The 19,662-nt window shown below is 39.8% G+C and overlaps 2 protein-coding genes across 5 annotated transcripts in view; both read right to left on the reverse strand.

Annotated features, from left to right (window-relative positions):
- The window catches only part of ppox (protoporphyrinogen oxidase), a 41,935-nt gene extending 40,488 nt beyond the window's left edge, over positions 1–1,447 (reverse strand). The window contains exons 1-3 of one of the 2 annotated variants that reach the window (XM_061946144.2): positions 1,265–1,447; positions 540–630; positions 337–471 (exon numbers count right to left, since the gene is read on the reverse strand). In XM_061946144.2, coding sequence (XP_061802128.2) covers positions 337–471; positions 540–623 — 219 coding nt within the window. In that variant the 5' untranslated portion in view covers positions 624–630; positions 1,265–1,447. Of the gene's footprint in view, positions 1–336; positions 472–539; positions 692–1,264 lie in introns of both variants that reach the window. The other variant, XM_061946151.2, reaches the window with a different exon arrangement.
- A 3,364-nt stretch (positions 1,448–4,811) lies between these two features.
- dyrk1b (dual-specificity tyrosine-(Y)-phosphorylation regulated kinase 1B) overlaps positions 4,812–19,662 on the reverse strand; it is a 117,461-nt gene continuing 102,610 nt past the window's right edge. For 2 of the 3 annotated variants that reach the window (XM_072913092.1, XM_072913091.1), the window contains exons 11-13: positions 17,418–17,600; positions 10,767–10,870; positions 4,812–5,473 (exon numbers count right to left, since the gene is read on the reverse strand). In XM_072913092.1, coding sequence (XP_072769193.1) covers positions 4,967–5,473; positions 10,767–10,870; positions 17,418–17,600 — 794 coding nt within the window. In that variant the 3' untranslated portion in view covers positions 4,812–4,966. Of the gene's footprint in view, positions 5,474–5,508; positions 5,743–10,766; positions 10,871–17,417; positions 17,601–19,662 lie in introns of those variants that run through there. The other variant, XM_072913093.1, reaches the window with a different exon arrangement.

The raw sequence follows: 19,662 nt of genomic DNA on the forward strand, positions 1-19,662 counted from the left end.
TGATGACATCATACGTGTTAGCTTTCACTGTTATGATGATGACATCGTAGGTGTTAGCTTTCACTGTTATGATGATGATGACATCATACACGTTAGCTTTCACTGTTATGATGATGACACCCAACTCTACATGCCCCTAAAGCTGACCAACACCCAGGATTGTAGTCAGCTGGAGGCGTGTCTTAATGAAATTAAACAATCACCTGGAGGCGTGTCTTAATTAAATTAAAGTAAAATCAGGCTTACCATGTAACCTAAATATCTTTGTGATAGGTCTCCACAAATGTGTTTGTGGTGGGCTTCCACAGATGAATGAAGGTATGAAAGAAGACCTACCATATTAAGAGTGTTGTGACCCACGGCCCCGGCAGGTCGAATCCCTCTGGGTCCATGTTCGAACACGGCACCGTCGGGCCTTCTTGTGGACCACAACCATCCTCCCAGACGACTGCTGGACTCCAGTAGAACCACCTGAGGACCACAGAAGGCTTGAAGTACATGGACCTAAGTTGTATTTGTTGGAAGTATTCCAGGTGTACCTTGGTCACCTGGGGGCTCCTGCACAGGTAGTAAGACGCTGCCAGCCCCCCGATGCCCCCGCCGAGGACCGCTATTGTCCTCATTGGCTGACTGGGAAGCAAGGAAGCGAGCGTGAGAAGACTGTAGGCGCGCCTGCTCTGCTCATCTTGATCTGCAACAGTTGCTTTATCACACAGCTGCAGCTTTTTAACCTCAACCCGTCCTTCTGAGGAAATACTTGTAACGATACATACATCGACTGACATACAGTATCGATATCATGTAGCAACACTTGTATCGTCAAACTGCACCGCAAACACTTCACCGTCCCAATGTGGAATAAAGTCTGTGCCATAAACATTTAAAAGGCATAATAGAGATGAATCATTCTTCTTCTTCCGTTTCAGACTTTAGTTATTTTGCCTGAAACACTTCAACCAGGTAGCAACAATGTCGATATTTGGATCGATCTGTCCACTTGTCACTGTTGCTGAATGTAAACGTTATTAGCGGACATGTTTGAATAACATGAATGTTTTGGAATTGGAATGTAAACGTTATTAGCGGACATATTGAATAACATGAATGTTTTGGAATTGGAATGTAAACGTTATTAGCGGACATGTTTGAATAACATGAATGTTTTGGAATTGGGAGGATATTCTGCAGTTTGAGAGAAGCTGAACATTAGTCGTCACTCCCAAGTTCATAAAGCAACACAAAACATTGCAGGAGTCATTTGTACCTTTATTTCTTTCCGGAAACACGCTTCTTTTTGTTCATTGAATATTGATGTAATTTCCCTCTTGCTCCTGTTTAATCTTCTTTCTCTTGACTGAATATTGATATTATTTGACTGAAATCACTTGCCGGGCCGGAAGACGACAGACCGGAACTTCAATGTGGACTTCCGCTCCGCCCCCTCTTTCTTCTTCTGCTTTAATTAGGGTTCCACCTAACTCACTCTTGCCCCCTGCTGGCCTTAGGAAGAACTGCATCACCATGAAATAGTTCCTTCAAAAAGCTAATAACGCATTGTTGAACCATCAAGTTCCTGCTTCAATGTCACCACATTAGTCTTTGTTGTACTGCCTTAGATGTCAAGTAACGACAAGAGACAAATGTTTACTGTTTAAAGTAATGAATGACTTTTTCCCCCATCAGCATGTTCATTTGAACTAAATAACATTACTGAAACAAGTTACTTGTTTGTTTTTCTCTCACATTTTAATGTGTGCAAGTCATATTTTCAGTTCGGGCTGACTTTTATTGTACAATTAAATACAAAATGGTCACGGCGAATTTCAAATGTGCTTCGTCGCTACCTTTGCTTTTGTTTCGGCAGGCGACAGCCAATGGCTGCAAGGAATACTGCGATGCCGCCCGCCAATCAATGCAAAGAATAAGAATAAGAAGGCGTATGATTGGTTGTTTGTGTGAGGCGCCAACATAAACAAGAAGTTACGGCCTGGATTGCTGTACTTCCGGTGTAACCCGCGCCACTGACGACGACATAAAACAGCTTTATAAAGAATAAATCATTCTGCTATTGATCATTTATGATGGGATTATTACATTGACTTCTAGGCTCTGGGTGTTATTTTTAGGACTCATAAAAAAGAAACTGAAAAATGTCCCAATTTTTATGCTAACATATTTCTTTACGAATGTCTACTCATGAAACGAAGCCATCCTTCCTCACTTTTCTTATAAATATACAAAATGTACAGACAAAAACAAGCTTACCAGTATTGTGTAGTCTGTCTAATTGTAATAAATGCATAACCACATTCTAGACAAACAACCACTCAACTAGTCACTACTGTTGCATGCTGGGTAGTGGAGTTCCCACACACTCAACAATGTCATGAAACGAAATGACAGAAAAGAAAATGACTGATGAAACACTTCACAAGTGAAACAAACACACAAACAAATGACAGAAAAGGAAATGACTGATGAAACACTTCACAAATGAAACAAACACACACACAAAATGACAAAACATTAGTTTCATAAACCGGAAAGGGAATGTCCCACAATCCTAGCTTGACAGCTAAGTCAGCCAATCATTGTGTCTTCATCCGGGGAGTCTTGACGTCTACATCTGGGCTCTGAGCACAAGTGCAACACGATTGGCTGACTTAGCTGTCAATCTCAGGCTTGGGGAAATTCCCTGTCCGGTTTATGGAACTTAGTTTCTGCTTTCATTTTGTTTTTTTGAAATGTTGAAGTGTTCTGCACTTTGACAAAGCAGCTTGTTCTTGCACACATTCAAGTACCAGATCATATTTCTTCTTGCCTCACCACTCTTTTTCAAATATATTGACCATTAGTCAATAGTTATTTCCACATTTTAATGACACTGTTGTCTGCTAGGAGTTCATACTTTTATCTTCTTACGTCTATGACCTCCGCCTACACAAACACCGTTTATCTTCTTACATCTATGACCTTCGCCTACACAAACACCTTTTATCTTCTTACATCTATGACCTCCGCCTACACAAACACCTTTTATCTTCTTACATCTATGACCTCCGCCTACTAGAGATGCGCGGTTTGCGGGCACAACCGCGGAGTCCGCGGATTATCCGCGGATCGGGCGGATGAAATTTAAAAAAATTAGATTTTATCCGCGGGTCGGGTCGGGTCGGGTCGGGCGGTTGAAAAAAAATAAAATTAGATTTTAAATAGATTCAGGCGGGTGGCAGTTAAACCAATTCGTAAATATATATACATAGTTAAATGTTGTTACCCACATACGAAAAACGAGCAGGCACCTGCTGCATATGCCACAACAGAAGAAAAAAAAAGAAAAGAGATGGACACTTTTACGGAGCGGAGAAGGGACGCCTCGACGGGGTCCGGGACCGAGGCCCCTTCCCCCGAGAGGGCCCCACCGGGAGCCGTAGCTGAGGCGATCCGCGAGAAGGGCCCGACGCACGTCCAGGGTCACCACCGCGCCCACCGCACCGACACCCCGCCTCGTCCGCCTTCGCCGCGGCCGGCGTCACGCGCAGCAGGTAAGCAGCTTACCTGCCCGCCACCCCCGTGGCCGGGGGCTCGTAACAGGGGTCACTCCGCGCGCTCCGCCCGCGCAGCTTACCTGCCCGCCACCCCTGTTGCCGGGGGCGCGTAACAGGGGTCACTCCGCGCGCAGTGCGCTCACGAAAGGGGTGGGGCTCACCCTGGTTGATATAGACAGCAGGACGGTGGCCATGGAAGTTGGAACCCGCTAAGGAGTGTGTAACAACCCACCTGCCGAATCAACTAGCCCTGAAAATGGATGGCGCTGGAGCGTCGGGCCCATACCCGGCCGTCGCCGACAGCAAGACGCGCTTGGAGGTGCGCTCAGCGCGGCTCCCATATGATTGCGCACTGGTGTGCGTCTGGGTCGTGACAGCGTGGCACGCGAATGTCTGTGCTGCATTGGATCAGTCTCCTTTCTTTAACAGGCAAAAGCTTTATAACCTCACTAATGCCTTGCATCGTCTATATTAGATATATAACAACGGGCGGGTGCGGGCGGGTGCGGTTCTGATCAAATGTTACATCGGGTGGATGGCGGATGGTTTACGACTTTCTGATGCGGTTGCGGATGAAATAATTGCCTATCCGCGCATCTCTACCGCCTACACAAACACCTTTTATCTTCTTACATCTATGACCTCCGCCTACACAAACACCTTCAGAAAAGTCACATTGATGTCAATGGTGTGCAATAATCAATAATCAATAAGTTATCAAGGGAAGCCTGATACTGCTGTCAATGGTGTGCAATAATCAATAATCAATAAGTTATCAAGGGAAGCCTGATACTGCTGTCAATGGTGTGCAATAATCAATAAGGCACAGCGTAGGAAGAAGCATGTTTGTTTGACTTTGGTGTGCAAAAGTATACTCTTTATTCTTATTATATATCCAACTTGATTTCCCCCCAACCCTAGCCCCGCCCCCACAACCTGTCATTGGTTGCTGCGGCCAATCAGAGCTCTCCTGCAGAAAGAAGGCAACCAAACAAAGGAGTTAAATAGTAATAAATACATTGACATGTCAAAGTCTGTGTGGATGTTAGCAGCAACCGACTTGTTGTCATGGTGATAGCAGCACGGAGGGGGGGAGGAGTCCTCTCTCTCGCCATGACACTCAAGAGTCCTCAATGGCCCACCTCCTCCACCTCCTTCTCCACCTCTTCCTCCTCCACTTCCTTCTCCACCTCTTCCTCCTCCACCTCTTCCTCCTCCTTCTACAAACATCAACCTCCCCTCTCCCTCCTCCCCCTCCTCTTTCTCCTCCTCCTCCTCGCTCCCCTCCCCCGGGCTGACAGGTTGGCGAAAGAAAGCAGGCGATGATAAATTTCCCAGCATCCTCCTCTCCTGTCATGCAGTCCCAGCCACAAGAAGATGGCGTCCGGCTATGGCTTTAGGGCGCACTTGAGCTTTTATCAAGAGTTGGCCGCTCCTTCGTCAGAGTCCGGCCTCCCTCGGCCGCCCGCCGCCAGGTTATTGTTGTTGGAGGCGGGGTAGTAGTCCTCGGGGGGCGGGGCTTGCGGCCCCGGGGCGGCGGGGGCCGTGCGAGTCCGGAAGGCCGACAGTCCGACGGGCAGGGAGGCGGAGCCGAACTGAGACGCCTCCATGGAAGACACCGCCCCCAGGTGGTGCAGCCCTAGGGACACGCCCACATCCATGCTGTCGCTCATCTGGGGCGACGCCCCCTGCTGGCCGCCGCCCGCCGCCGCACTCTGTCCGCTCTGCCGCAGGCGCCCGCCATTGCCGTGGTGGGCGTAGGTGGGGTGGGGGTGGTGGGGGTGGGGCTGCTCCAGGAAGTGACGCTGGTGCTGCTGGGAGGGGGCGGGCTTATGGAGCAGCAACTGCGTGTAGGCCCCGCCCTCCTGGGCCCCGCCTCCGACTCCGCCTCCTCCATCGCTGCTGCTGGGCCACATCCTCATCTGCTGCTCAAAACACAATATTACTACAGTATTACTACAGTATATATACACATCCTCATCTGCTGCTCAAAACACAGTATTACTACAGTATTACTGCAATACTACTACAGTATATATACACATCCTCATCTGCTGCTCAAAACACAGTATTACTACAGTATTACTGCAATACTACTACAGTATATATACACATCCTCATCTGCTGCTCAAAACACAGTATTACTACAGTACTACTGCAATACTACTACAGTATATATACACATCCTCATCTGCTGCTCACAACACAGTATTACTACAGTATTACTACAGTATATATACATATCCTCATCTGCTGCTCACAACACAGTATTACTACAGTACTACTGCAATACTACTACAATACATCTACTACAGTATATATACAATATATTTACTGTACTATAATAAATCTACTATGCTATGTTTACTCATTTATAGTATAAAAGGGACAAGCGGTAGAAAATGGATGGATGGATATTGTATTATGGATGTAATATGGTTGTAATATGGATGTAATATGGTTGTAATATGGATGTAATATGGTTGTAATATGGTTGTAATATGGATGTAATATGGGTGTAATATGGTTGTAATATGGGTGTAATATGGTTGTAATATGGTTGCAATATGGATGTAATATGGATGTAATATGGTTGTAATATGGATGTAATATGGATGTAATATGGTTGTAATATGGTTGTAATATGGTTGTAATATGGTTGTAATATGGATGTAATATGGTTGTAATATGGATGTAATATGGATGTAATACGGTTGTAATACGGATGTAATACGGATGTAATAAGGATGTAATATGGATGTAATATGGATGTAATATGGATGTAAGATGGATGTAAGATGGATGTAAGATGGGTGTAATATGGGTGTAATATGGGTGTAATATGGATGTAATATGGATGTAATATGGTTGTAATATGTATGTAATATGGATGTAATATGGATGTAATATGGATGTAATCTGGATGTAATATGGATGCAATCTGGATGTAATATGGATGTAATATGGATGTAATATGGATGTAATATGGATGTAATATGGTTGTAATATGGTTGTAATATGGATGTAATATGGGTGTAATATGGATGTAAGATGGATGTAATATGGATGTAAGATGGATGTAAGATGGATGTAATATGGATGTAATATGGATGTAATATGGGTGTAATATGGATGTAATATGGTTGTAATATGGATGTAATATGGATGTAATATGGTTGTAATATGGTTGTAATATGGATGTAATATGGATGTAATATGGATGTAAGATGGATGTAATATGGATGTAATATGGGTGTAATATGGATGTAATATGCATGTAATATGGATGTAATATGGATGTAATCTGGTTGTAATCTGGATGTAAGATGGATGTAAAATGGATGTAAAATGGATGTAATATGGATGTAAGATGGATGTAAGATGGATGTAATATGGATGTAAAATGGATGTAAGATGGATGTAATATGGATGTAATATGGGTGTAATATGGATGTAATATGGATGTAATATGGATGTAAAATGGATGTAAGATGGATGTAAGATGGATGTAATATGGATGTAATATGGGTGTAATATGGGTGTAATATGGGTGTAATATGGATGTAATATGGATGTAATCTGGTTGTAATCTGGATGTAAAATGGATGTAAGATGGATGTAAGATGGATGTAATATGGATGTAATATGGATGTAAGATGGATGTAAGATGGATGTAAGATGGATGTAAAATGGATGTAAGATGGATGTAAGATGGATGTAAGATGGATGTAATATGGATGTAATATGGATGTAATATGGTTGTAATATGGATGTAATATGGATGTAATATGGATGTAATATGGTTGTAATATGGATGTAATATGGATGTAATGTGGTTGTAATATGGATGTAATATGGATGTAATATGGATGTATTATGGATGTAATATGGGTGTAATATGTATGTAATATGGATGTAATATGGTTGTAATATGGATGTAATATGGATGTAATCTGGATGTAATATGGATGTAATCTGGATGTAATATGGTTGTAATATGGATGTAATATGGTTGTAATATGGATGTAAGATGGATGTAATATGGATGTAAGATGGATGTAATATGGTTGTAATATGGATGTAATATGGTTGTAATATGGTTGTAATATGGATGTAATATGGATGTAAAATGGATGTAATATGGATGTAATATGGGTGTAATATGGATGTAATATGGTTGTAATATGGTTGTAATATGGATGTAATATGGTTGTAATATGGATGTAATATGGATGTAAGATGGATGTAATATGGATGTATATGGATGTAATATGGGTGTAATATGGATGTAATATGGTTGTAATATGGATGTAATATGGATGTAATCTGGTTGTAATCTGGATGTAATATGGATGTAATCTGGATGTAATCTGGTTGTAATATGGATGTAATATGGTTGTAATATGGATGTAATATGGATGTAATATGGATGTAATATGGTTGTAATATGGATGTAATATGGATGTAATATGGTTGTAATATGGATGTAATATGGATGTAATATGGATGTAATATGGGTGTAATATGGATGTAATATGGATGTAATATGGATGTAATATGGATGTAATCTGGTTGTAATCTGGATGTAAGATGGATGTAAGATGGATGTAAAATGGATGTAATATGGATGTAAGATGGATGTAAGATGGATGTAATATGGATGTAAAATGGATGTAAGATGGATGTAATATGGATGTAATATGGGTGTAATATGGATGTAATATGGATGTAATATGGATGTAAAATGGATGTAAGATGGATGTAAGATGGATGTAATATGGATGTAATATGGGTGTAATATGGGTGTAATATGGGTGTAATATGGATGTAATATGGATGTAATATGGATGTAATCTGGTTGTAATCTGGATGTAAAATGGATGTAAAATGGATGTAAGATGGATGTAATATGGATGTAATATGGATGTAAGATGGATGTAAGATGGATGTAAGATGGATGTAAAATGGATGTAAGATGGATGTAAGATGGATGTAAGATGGATGTAATATGGATGTAATATGGATGTAATATGGTTGTAATATGGATGTAATATGGATGTAATATGGATGTAATATGGTTGTAATATGGATGTAATATGGATGTAATATGGTTGTAATATGGATGTAATATGGATGTAATATGGATGTAATATGGATGTAATATGGGTGTAATATGTATGTAATATGGATGTAATATGGTTGTAATATGGATGTAATATGGATGTAATCTGGTTGTAATCTGGATGTAATATGGATGTAATCTGGATGTAATATGGTTGTAATATGGATGTAATATGGTTGTAATATGGATGTAAGATGGATGTAATATGGATGTAAAATGGATGTAATATGGTTGTAATATGGATGTAATATGGTTGTAATATGGTTGTAATATGGATGTAATATGGATGTAAGATGGATGTAATATGGATGTAATATGGGTGTAATATGGATGTAATATGGTTGTAATATGGATGTAATATGGTTGTAATATGGATGTAATATGGATGTAAGATGGGTGTAATATGGATGTAATATGGTTGTAATATGGATGTAATATGGATGTAATCTGGTTGTAATCTGGATGTAATATGGATGTAATCTGGATGTAATCTGGTTGTAATATGGATGTAATATGGTTGTAATATGGATGTAATATGGTTGTAATATGGATGTAATATGGATGTAATATGGTTGTAATATGGATGTAATATGGATGTAATATGGTTGTAATATGGATGTAAGATGGATGTAATATGGATGTAAAATGGATGTAATATGGTTGTAATATGGATGTAATATGGTTGTAATATGGTTGTAATATGGATGTAATATGGATGTAAGATGGATGTAATATGGATGTAATATGGGTGTAATATGGATGTAATATGGTTGTAATATGGATGTAATATGGTTGTAATATGGATGTAATATGGATGTAAGATGGGTGTAATATGGATGTAATATGGATGTAATATGGTTGTAATATGGATGTAATATGGATGTAAGATGGGTGTAATATGGATGTAATATGGTTGTAATATGGATGTAATCTGGATGTAATCTGGTTGTAATATGGATGTAATATGGTTGTAATATGGATGTAATATGGATGTAATATGGTTGTAATATGGATGTAATATGGATGTAATATGGTTGTAATATGGATGTAATATGGATGTAATATGGATGTAATATGGGTGTAATATGTATGTAATATGGATGTAATATGGTTGTAATATGGATGTAATATGGATGTAATCTGGTTGTAATCTGGATGTAATATGGATGTAATCTGGATGTAATATGGTTGTAATATGGATGTAATATGGTTGTAATATGGATGTAAGATGGATGTAATATGGATGTAAGATGGATGTAATATGGTTGTAATATGGATGTAATATGGTTGTAATATGGTTGTAATATGGATGTAATATGGATGTAAGATGGATGTAATATGGGTGTAATATGGATGTAATATGGTTGTAATATGGTTGTAATATGGATGTAATATGGTTGTAATATGGATGTAATATGGATGTAAGATGGATGTAATATGGATGTATATGGATGTAATATGGATGTAAGATGGGTGTAATATGGATGTAATATGGATGTAATATGGTTGTAATATGGATGTAATATGGATGTAATCTGGTTGTAATCTGGATGTAATATGGATGTAATCTGGATGTAAAATGGATGTAATAAGGATGTAATATGGATGTAATATGGTTGTAATATGGATGTAATATGGATGTAATATGGTTGTACTATGGATGTAATATGGATGTAATATGGATGTAATATGGATGTAATATGGGTGTAATATGGGTGTAATATGGTTGTAATATGGATGTAATATGGATGTAATATGGATGTAATCTGGATGTAACATGGTTGTAAAATGGATGTAATATGGATGAATATGGATGTAATATGGTTGTAATATGGATGTAATATGGATGTAATATGGTTGTAATATGGATGTAATATGGATGTAATATGGTTGTACGATGGATGTAATATGGATGTAAGATGGTTGTAATATGGTTGTAATATGGATGTAATATGGATGTAAGATAGTTGTAATATGGATGTAATATGGATGTAATATGGATGTAAGATAGTTGTAATATGGATGTAATATGGATGTAATATGGATGTAAGATGGATGTGATATGGTTGTAATATGGATGTATTATTGATTTATACCTGAGGGCTGGTCATCTCGTAGTCTGAATGTGTCACAGCAGAGTTGTAGTAGCGGTTGCTATAGCGATAGTTGCGGTTGTCGTTGGAGGAACCACTGGAGCCACCTGAAAAAAACAACATTAACGTTCTGTAGTAGGTTCATACTTCACATGACACAAACAACATCAATTATACATATGTGTGTATTTATATACATAGATTTTTTTAATCTTAAACTCACATTGTCTTTTAATCTTTATTGTTTGTATGAATATATATTGTGTACATGTGTATATATATACACACACCTACATATATATATATATATATATACATATATATATGTCTGTGTGTGTACATACACCTGTGTACTGCATATTTATATATATATATATACATATATATATGTGTACATACACCTGTGTTCTGCATTTTTATATATATATATATATATATATACAGGTATATATATATATATATATATATATATACACACAAACAATATATATACATACAAACGTATTTACATATGTCATACACACATACAAACACACACACATATATGCATATATATGTATATATACATACATATATACACGTAAATATATAGAACTTTATGTATACACATTTATACACACACATATATATAAATATGCAGAACACAGGTGTATGTACACACACAGACATATATATATATATATATATATATATATATATAAAAATGCAGAACACAGGTGTATGTACACATATATATATGTATATATATATATATATATATATGCAGTACACAGGTGATCGTACACACACACACACACACATATATATATATATATATATATATATATGTATATATATATATATATATATATATATATAAATATGCAGTACACAATAGTATGTACACATGTATATATATAAATATGCAATACACAGGTGTATGTACACACACACATATATATATATAAATATATATACATATGCAGTACACAGGTGTATGTACACATATATATATATATATATATATATATATATATATATATATATATATATATATATATCCATCCATCCATCCATCCATCTTCTTCCGCTTATCCAAGGTTGGGTTGCGGGGGCAGCAGCCTAAGCAGGAAAGCCCAGACTTCCCTCTCCCCAGCCACTTGGTCCAGCTCCTCCTGGGGGATCCCGAGGCGTTCCTTGGGAGAGATAGTCTTCCCAACGTGTCCTGGGTGTTCCCCGTGGCCTCCTACCGGTCGGACGTGCCCTAAACACCTCCCTAGGGAGGCGATCGGGTGGCATCCTGACCAGATGCCCGAACCACCTCATCTGGCTCCTCTCCATGTGGAGGAGCAGCGGCTTTACTTTGAGCCCCTCCCGGATGGCAGAGCTTCTTACCCTATCTCTAAGGGAGAGACCCGGCACCCGGCGGAGGAAACTCATTTCAGCCGCTTGTACCCGTGATCTTGTCCTTTCGGTCATGACCCAAAGCTCATAATCATAGGTAAGGATAGGAACGTAGATCGACCGGTAAATTGAGAGCTTTGCCTTCCGGCTCAGCTCCTTCTTCACCACAACGGATTGATACAGCGTCCGCATTACTGAAGACGTCGCACCGATCCGCCTGTCGATCTCACGATCCACTCTTCCCTCACTGGTGAACAAGACTCCGAGGTACTTGAACTCCTCCACTTGGGGAAGGGTCTCCTCCCCAACCCGGAGATGGCACTCCACCCTTTTCCGGGCGAGAACCATGGACTCGGACTTGGAGGTGCTGATTCCCATCCCAGTGGCTGCGAACCGTTTCAGTGAGAGCTGAAGATCTTGGCCAGATGAAGCCATCAGGACCACGTCATCTGCAAATAGCAGAGACCTAATCCTGCAGCCACCAAACCGGATCCCCTTAACGCCTTGACTGCACCTAGAAATTCTGTCCATAAAGGTTATGAACAGAATGGGTGACAAAGGGCAGCCTTGGCGGAGTCCAACCTTCACTGGAAACGGGTCTGACTTACTGCCGGCAATACGGACCAAACTCTGACACTGATCATACAGGGAGCGGACAGACACAATCAGACAGTCCGTTACCCCATACTCTCTGAGCACTCCCCACAGGACCTCCCGGGGTACACGGTCGAATGCCTTCTCCAAGTCCACAAAGCACATGTAGACTGGTTGGGCAAACTCCCATGCACCCTCAAGGACCCTGCCCAGAGTATAGAGCTGGTCCACAGTTCCACGACCAGGACGAAAACCACACTGTTCCTCCTGAATCCGAGGTTTGACTATTCGGCGTAGCCTCCTCTAGAGTACACCTGAATAGACCTTACCGGGAAGGCTGAGGAGTGTGATCCCAAGATAGTTAGAACACACCTTCTTAAAGAGAGGAACCACCACCCCGGTCTGCCAATCCAGAGGTACCTCCCCCGATGTCCACGCGATGTTGCAGAGTCTTGTCAACCAAGACAGCCCCACAACATCCAGAGCCTTAAGGAACTCCGGGCGGATCTCATCCACCCCCGGGGCCTTGCCACCGAGGAGCTTTTAAACTATCTCGGAAACCTCAGCCCCAGAAATAGGAGAGCCCACCACAGATTCCCCAGGAACTGCTTCCTCATAGGAAGACATGCTGGTAGGATTGAGGAGGTCTTCGAAGTATTCCCTCCACCGATCCACAACATCCGCAGTCGAGGTCAGCAGAACACCATCCGCACCATACACGGTGTTGACATTGCACTGCTTCCCCTTCCTGAGGCGGCGGATGGTGGTCCAGAATCGCGTCGAAGCCGTCCGGAAGTCGTTTTCCATGGCTTGTTTGGCGCCTAAGCGCAAACAACAGTCAGGACCCGTCCCCCCATCTGAAGGCGGAGGGAAGCTACCCTCTCGTCCACTGGGTTGAACTACAACATGCAGGCTTTGAGTCGGGGGGGGCAACAAGAATTGCCACCCCAGCTCGTCGCCTCTCACTGCCGGCAACGCCAGAGTGGAAGAGAGTCCAGCCCCTCTCAAGAGAACTGGTTGCAGAGCCCTTGCTGTGCGTCGAAGTGAGTCCGACTATATCTCGGCGGAACTTCTCCACCTCACGCACTAGCTCAGGCTCCTTCCCCCCCAGCGAGGTGACGTTCCACGTCCCAAGAGCTAGCTCCTGTAGCCGAGGATCGGACTGCCAAGTGCCCTGCTTTCGGCTTCCGCCCAGCTCACACTGCACCCGACCTCTATGGCCCCTGCTATGAGTGATGAGCCCATTGGAGGAGGGACCCACATTGCCTCTTTGGGCTGTTCCCGGGCGGACCCCATGGGGACAGGCCTGGCCACCAGGTGCTCGTCATCATGCCCCAACTCCGGGCCTGGCTCCAGAGGGGGGCCCCGGTGACCCGCGTCCGGGCAAGGAAAATCTGGGTCCTTTGTTCATGTTCTTCATAGAGGTCTTCGGGCTGCTCTTTGTCTGATCCCTCACCGAGGACCAGTTTGCCTTGGGAGACCCTACCAGGGGGCATGGAAGCCCCCGGACAACATAGCTCCTAGGATCATTGGGACACGCAAACTCCTCTACCACGGTAAGGTGGCAGCTCAGAGAAGAGTAAATGTAAAGTATGATATGTATAAATGTCAAGTATTAAGTATATAAATGTAAAGTATATATATATATATATATATATATATATATATATATATATATATATATATATATATATATATATATATATATATATATATATATATGCAGTACACAGGTGTATGCACACACATACAGTATATATATATATATATATATGCATTACACAGGTGTATGTACACACACACACACACACACACACATATATATATATATATATATATGCAGTACACAGGTGTATGTACACACACACATATATATACATATATATATATATATATATATATTTATTTATTTTATTTATTAGCCTTTATTTAACCAGGTAAAATCCCATTGAGATCAAAGATCTCTTTTCCAAGGGAGACCTGGCCAAGAGGGCAGCAGCAAGGTTACATTAAAAACAGTAAACAAATACATAAAACATCACATTTACAACATTAAAACTTGCTGACATGACACATGTGCATACAGACAAGGTAGACTGTCATCCTTTCACAGAAGCTTTAAACTCATTCAACGTAACTAGGGTTTGAAGTCTAATGTATGTATATATATATATGCAGTACACAGGTGTATGTACACACATATATATAAATATGCAGTACACAGGTGTATGTACACACATACCGTATTTTCCGCACTATAAGGCGCACCTAAAAACCACAATTTTTCTCAAAAGCTGACAGTGCGCCTAATAACCCGGTGCGCTTTATTACGATTCATTTTCATAAAGTTTCGGTCTCGCAACTTCGGTAAACAGCCGCCATCTTTTTTCCCCGGTAGAACAGGAAGCGCTTCTTCTTCTACGCAAGCAACCGCCAAGGAAAGCACCCGCCCCCATAGAACAGGAAGCGCTTCACCCGCCCCCATAGAACAGGAAGCGCTTCACCCGCCCCCGGAAGAAGAAGAAAAAACGCGCGGATATCACCGTACGTTTCATTTCCTGTTTACATCTGTAAAGACCACAAAATGGCTCCTACTAAACGATCCGGTTCATAAAAAGACGCAATCTCTCCATCCGCACACGGATTACTACCGTATTTCACAGCAACTGAACCGCACTGTGGAACGGGAGCACGTACGGTGAATATTCGCTCCACAGGGAATGAGAAGTCATCCTTCACTGTGGTTCTAGCTTGCCATGCTAACTTCCACTCATGGTGATATTCAAAAGGAAGACCTTGCCAAAAGAGACCTTTCCAGCCGGCGTCATCATAAAAGCTAACTCGAAGGGATGGATGGATGAAGAAAAGATGAGCGAGTGGTTAAGGGAAGTTTACGCGAAGAGGCCGGGTGGCTTTTTTCACACAGCTCCGAAGGCGAACACACCTTCACTAAGACGGGCAGACAGCCTCGGACGACATACGCCAAAATTTGCCAGTGGATCGTAAATGCTTGGGCAGATATTTCGGTCACAACTGTGGTCCGAGCTTTCCGGAAGGCAGGATTCACAGAACAACAGCGACACTGACTCCCGATGACTTCTACGAGACGGAACCGGCCATTTTGGATCCCACGCTTGCGCAACTTTTCAATTCGGACACCGAAGACGAAGAATTCGAAGGATTTACGAATGAAGAATAACTTCAGAAGGTGAGCGCTATGTTTATTTTGTGTGTTGTGACATTAACGTTCGAGCAACATTATGTTACTATTGCTCTACACCATTTTGAATTTTACTATGTTTGTGATTGCACATTTGCGTACATTTTGGGACAGAGTTGTTAGAACGCTGGTTTTCAATATATTATTAAAGTTTGACTGAACTATCTGACTGTTTTTTTGACATTCACTTTAGCGCAGCGTTTTTTTGACATTCACTTTAGCGCAGCGTAGGCGCGGCTTTTAGTCCGGGGCGGCTTATTGGTGGACAAAATTATGAAATATGTAATTCATAGAAGGTGCGGCTAATAATCCGGTGCGCCTTATAGTGCGGAAAATACGGTATATATATATATATATATATATATATATATATTTATATATATAGATATATATATATAGATATATATTTTTTTTTTATATATATATATATAAATATATATATATATTAAAAAAAATATATATATATATATATATATATATATTAAAAAAAAAAAAAAAAAAAAATATATATATATATATATATATATATAAAAAATAATAATATATATATATATATAGTTCATTAGTTTACAAGGGCTAGAACATAGTTCAATAGTTTACCAGGGCAACAACATAGTTAATTAGTTTACCAGAGCTAGAACATAGTTCATTAGTTTACCAGAGCTAGAACATAGTTCATTAGTTTACCAGAGCTAGAACATAATTAATTAGTTTACCAGAGCTAGAACATAGTTAATTAGTTTACCAGAGCTAGAACATAGTTCATTAGTTTACCAGAGCAACAACATAGTTAATTTGTTTACCAGAGCTAGAAAAGAGTTAATTAGTTTACCAGAGCTAGAAACTAGTTAGTTTACCATAGCTAGAAAATAATTAGTTTGTTTACCAGAGCTAGAAAATAATTTGTTTACCAGAGCTAGAAAAGAGTTGACCAGATTTATAAAGGATAGTTTCTTTACCAGAGCTATAAAATAGTTTACCAAAGCTAGTAAAGAGTTAGTTGGTTTACCAGATCTAGAACTTAGTTTGTTTACCAGAAAATAGTTTGTTTACCAGAGCTATAAAATTGTTTGTTTACTAGAGCTATAAAATTGTTTGTTTACCAGAGCTATAAAAGAGTTAATTTGTTTACCAGAGCTTGAATATAGTTTGTTTACCAGAGCTATAAAAGAGTTAATTTGTATACCAGGGCTAGAAAATAGTGTGTTTGCTAGAGCTAGAAAATAGTTTACCAGAGCTAGAAAATATTTTGTTTACCAGAGCTAGAAAAGAGTTTGTTTACCAGAGCTATAAAATACTTTGTTTACCAGAGCTATAAAAGAGTTTGTTTACCAGAGCTATAAAAGAGTTTGTTTACCAGAGCTATAAAATAGTTTGTTTACCAGAGCTATAAAAGAGTTTGTTTACCAGAGTTAGAAAATAGTTTGTATATCAGAGCTATAAAAGAGTTAGTTTACCAGAGCTAGAAACAGAGCTGGTAGTAGAGGTGGAATGGGAGTGGTCCATGGCGGGGGAGGTGGATGTGGAGGAACTGGTGTTGGTTCCTTCATCGGTGGTCTTCTTGAAGAAGTTGTGCTGCAGGGCGTAGAATGGAGTGATGCGGCTCTTGGGGTCGTAGTCCAGCATGCGCAGGATCAGGTCTGCAGGAACACACACAGTCAACTTCTACTTCTTTACAACCACTTACATTCTACTTCATTCCAGAGTCAACTTCTACTTCTTTACAACCACTTACATTCTACTTCATTCTAGAGTCAACTTCTACTTCTTTACAACCACTTACATTCTACTTCATTCCAGAGTCAACTTCTACTTCTTTACAACCACTTAGCTTCTACTTCATTCCAGAGTCAACTTCTACTTCTTTACAACCACTTAGATTATACTTCATTCCAGAGTCAACTTCTACTTCTTTACAACCACTTAGCTTCTACTTCATTCCAGAGTCAACTTCTACTTCTTTACAACCACTTAGATTCTACTTCATTCCAGAGTCAACTTATACTTCTTTACAACCACTTAGCTTCTACTTCATTCCAGAGAGTTAACTTCTACTTCTTTACAACCACTTAGCTTCTACTTCATTCCAGAGTCAACTTCTACTTCTTTACAACCACTTACATTCTACTTCATTCCAGTCAACTTCTACTTCTTTACAACCACTTACATTCTACTTCATTCCAGAGTCAACTTCTACTTCTTTACAAACACTTAGCTTCTACTTCATTCCAGAGTCAACTTCTACTTCTTTACAACCACTTAGATTCTACTTCATTCCAGAGTCAACTTCTACTTCTTTACAACCACTTAGATTCTACTTCATTCCAGAGTCAACTTATACTTCTTTACAACCACTTAGCTTCTACTTCATTCCAGAGTCAACTTCTACTTCTTTACAACCACTTAGATTCTACTTCATTCCAGAGTCAACTTCTACTTCTTTACAACCACTTAGATTCTACTTCATTCCAGAGTCAACTATACTTCTTTACAACCACTTAGCTTCTACTTCATTCCAGAGAGTTAACTTCTACTTCTTTACAACCACTTAGCTTCTACTTCATTCCAGAGTCAACTTCTACTTCTTTATAACCACTTACATTCTACTTCATTCCAGAGTCAACTTCTACTTCTTTACAACCACTTACATTCTACTTCATTCCAGAGTCAACTTCTACTTCTTTACAAACACTTAGCTTCTACTTCATTCCAGAGTCAACTTCTACTTCTTTACAACCACTTAGATTCTACTTCATTCCAGAGTCAACTTCTACTTCTTTACAACCACTTAGATTCTACTTCATTCCAGAGTCAACTTATACTTCTTTACAACCACTTAGCTTCTACTTCATTCCAGAGTCAACTTCTACTTCTTTACAACCACTTACATTCTACTTCATTCCAGAGTCAACTTCTACTTCTTTACAACCACTTAGATTCTACTTCATTCCAGAGTCAACTTCTACTTCTTTACAACCACTTAGCTTCTACTTCATTCCAGAGTCAACTTCTACTTCTTTACAACCACTTAGCTTCTACTTCATTCCAGAGAGTCAACTTCTACTTCTTTACAACCACTTAGCTTCTACTTCATTCCAGAGTCAACTTCTACTTCTTTACAACCACTTAGCTTCTACTTCATTCCAGAGTCAACTTCTACTTCTTTACAACCACTTAGATTATACTTCATTCCAGAGTCAACTTCTACTTCTTTACAACCACTTAGCTTCTACTTCATTCCAGAGAGTTAACTTCTACTTCTTTACAACCACTTAGCTTCTACTTCATTCCAGAGTCAACTTCTACTTCTTTACAACCACTTACATTCTACTTCATTCCAGAGTCAACTTCTACTTCTTTACAACCACTTACATTCTACTTCATTCCAGAGTCAACTTCTACTTCTTTACAACCACTTAGATTCTACTTCATTCCAGAGTCAACTTATACTTCTTTACAACCACTTACATTCTACTTCATTCCAGAGTCAACTTCTACTTCTTTACAACCACTTAGATTCTACTTCATTCCAGAGTCAACTTCTACTTCTTTACAACCACTTAGATTCTACTTCATTCCAGAGTCAACTTATACTTCTTTACAACCACTTAGCTTCTACTTCATTCCAGAGTCAACTTCTACTTCTTTACAACCACTTAGCTTCTACTTCATTCCAGAGTCAACTTCTACTTCTTTACAACC

Source organism: Nerophis lumbriciformis, linkage group LG04 (assembly GCF_033978685.3).
Source record: "Nerophis lumbriciformis linkage group LG04, RoL_Nlum_v2.1, whole genome shotgun sequence".
NCBI lineage: Eukaryota > Metazoa > Chordata > Actinopteri > Syngnathiformes > Syngnathidae > Nerophis > Nerophis lumbriciformis.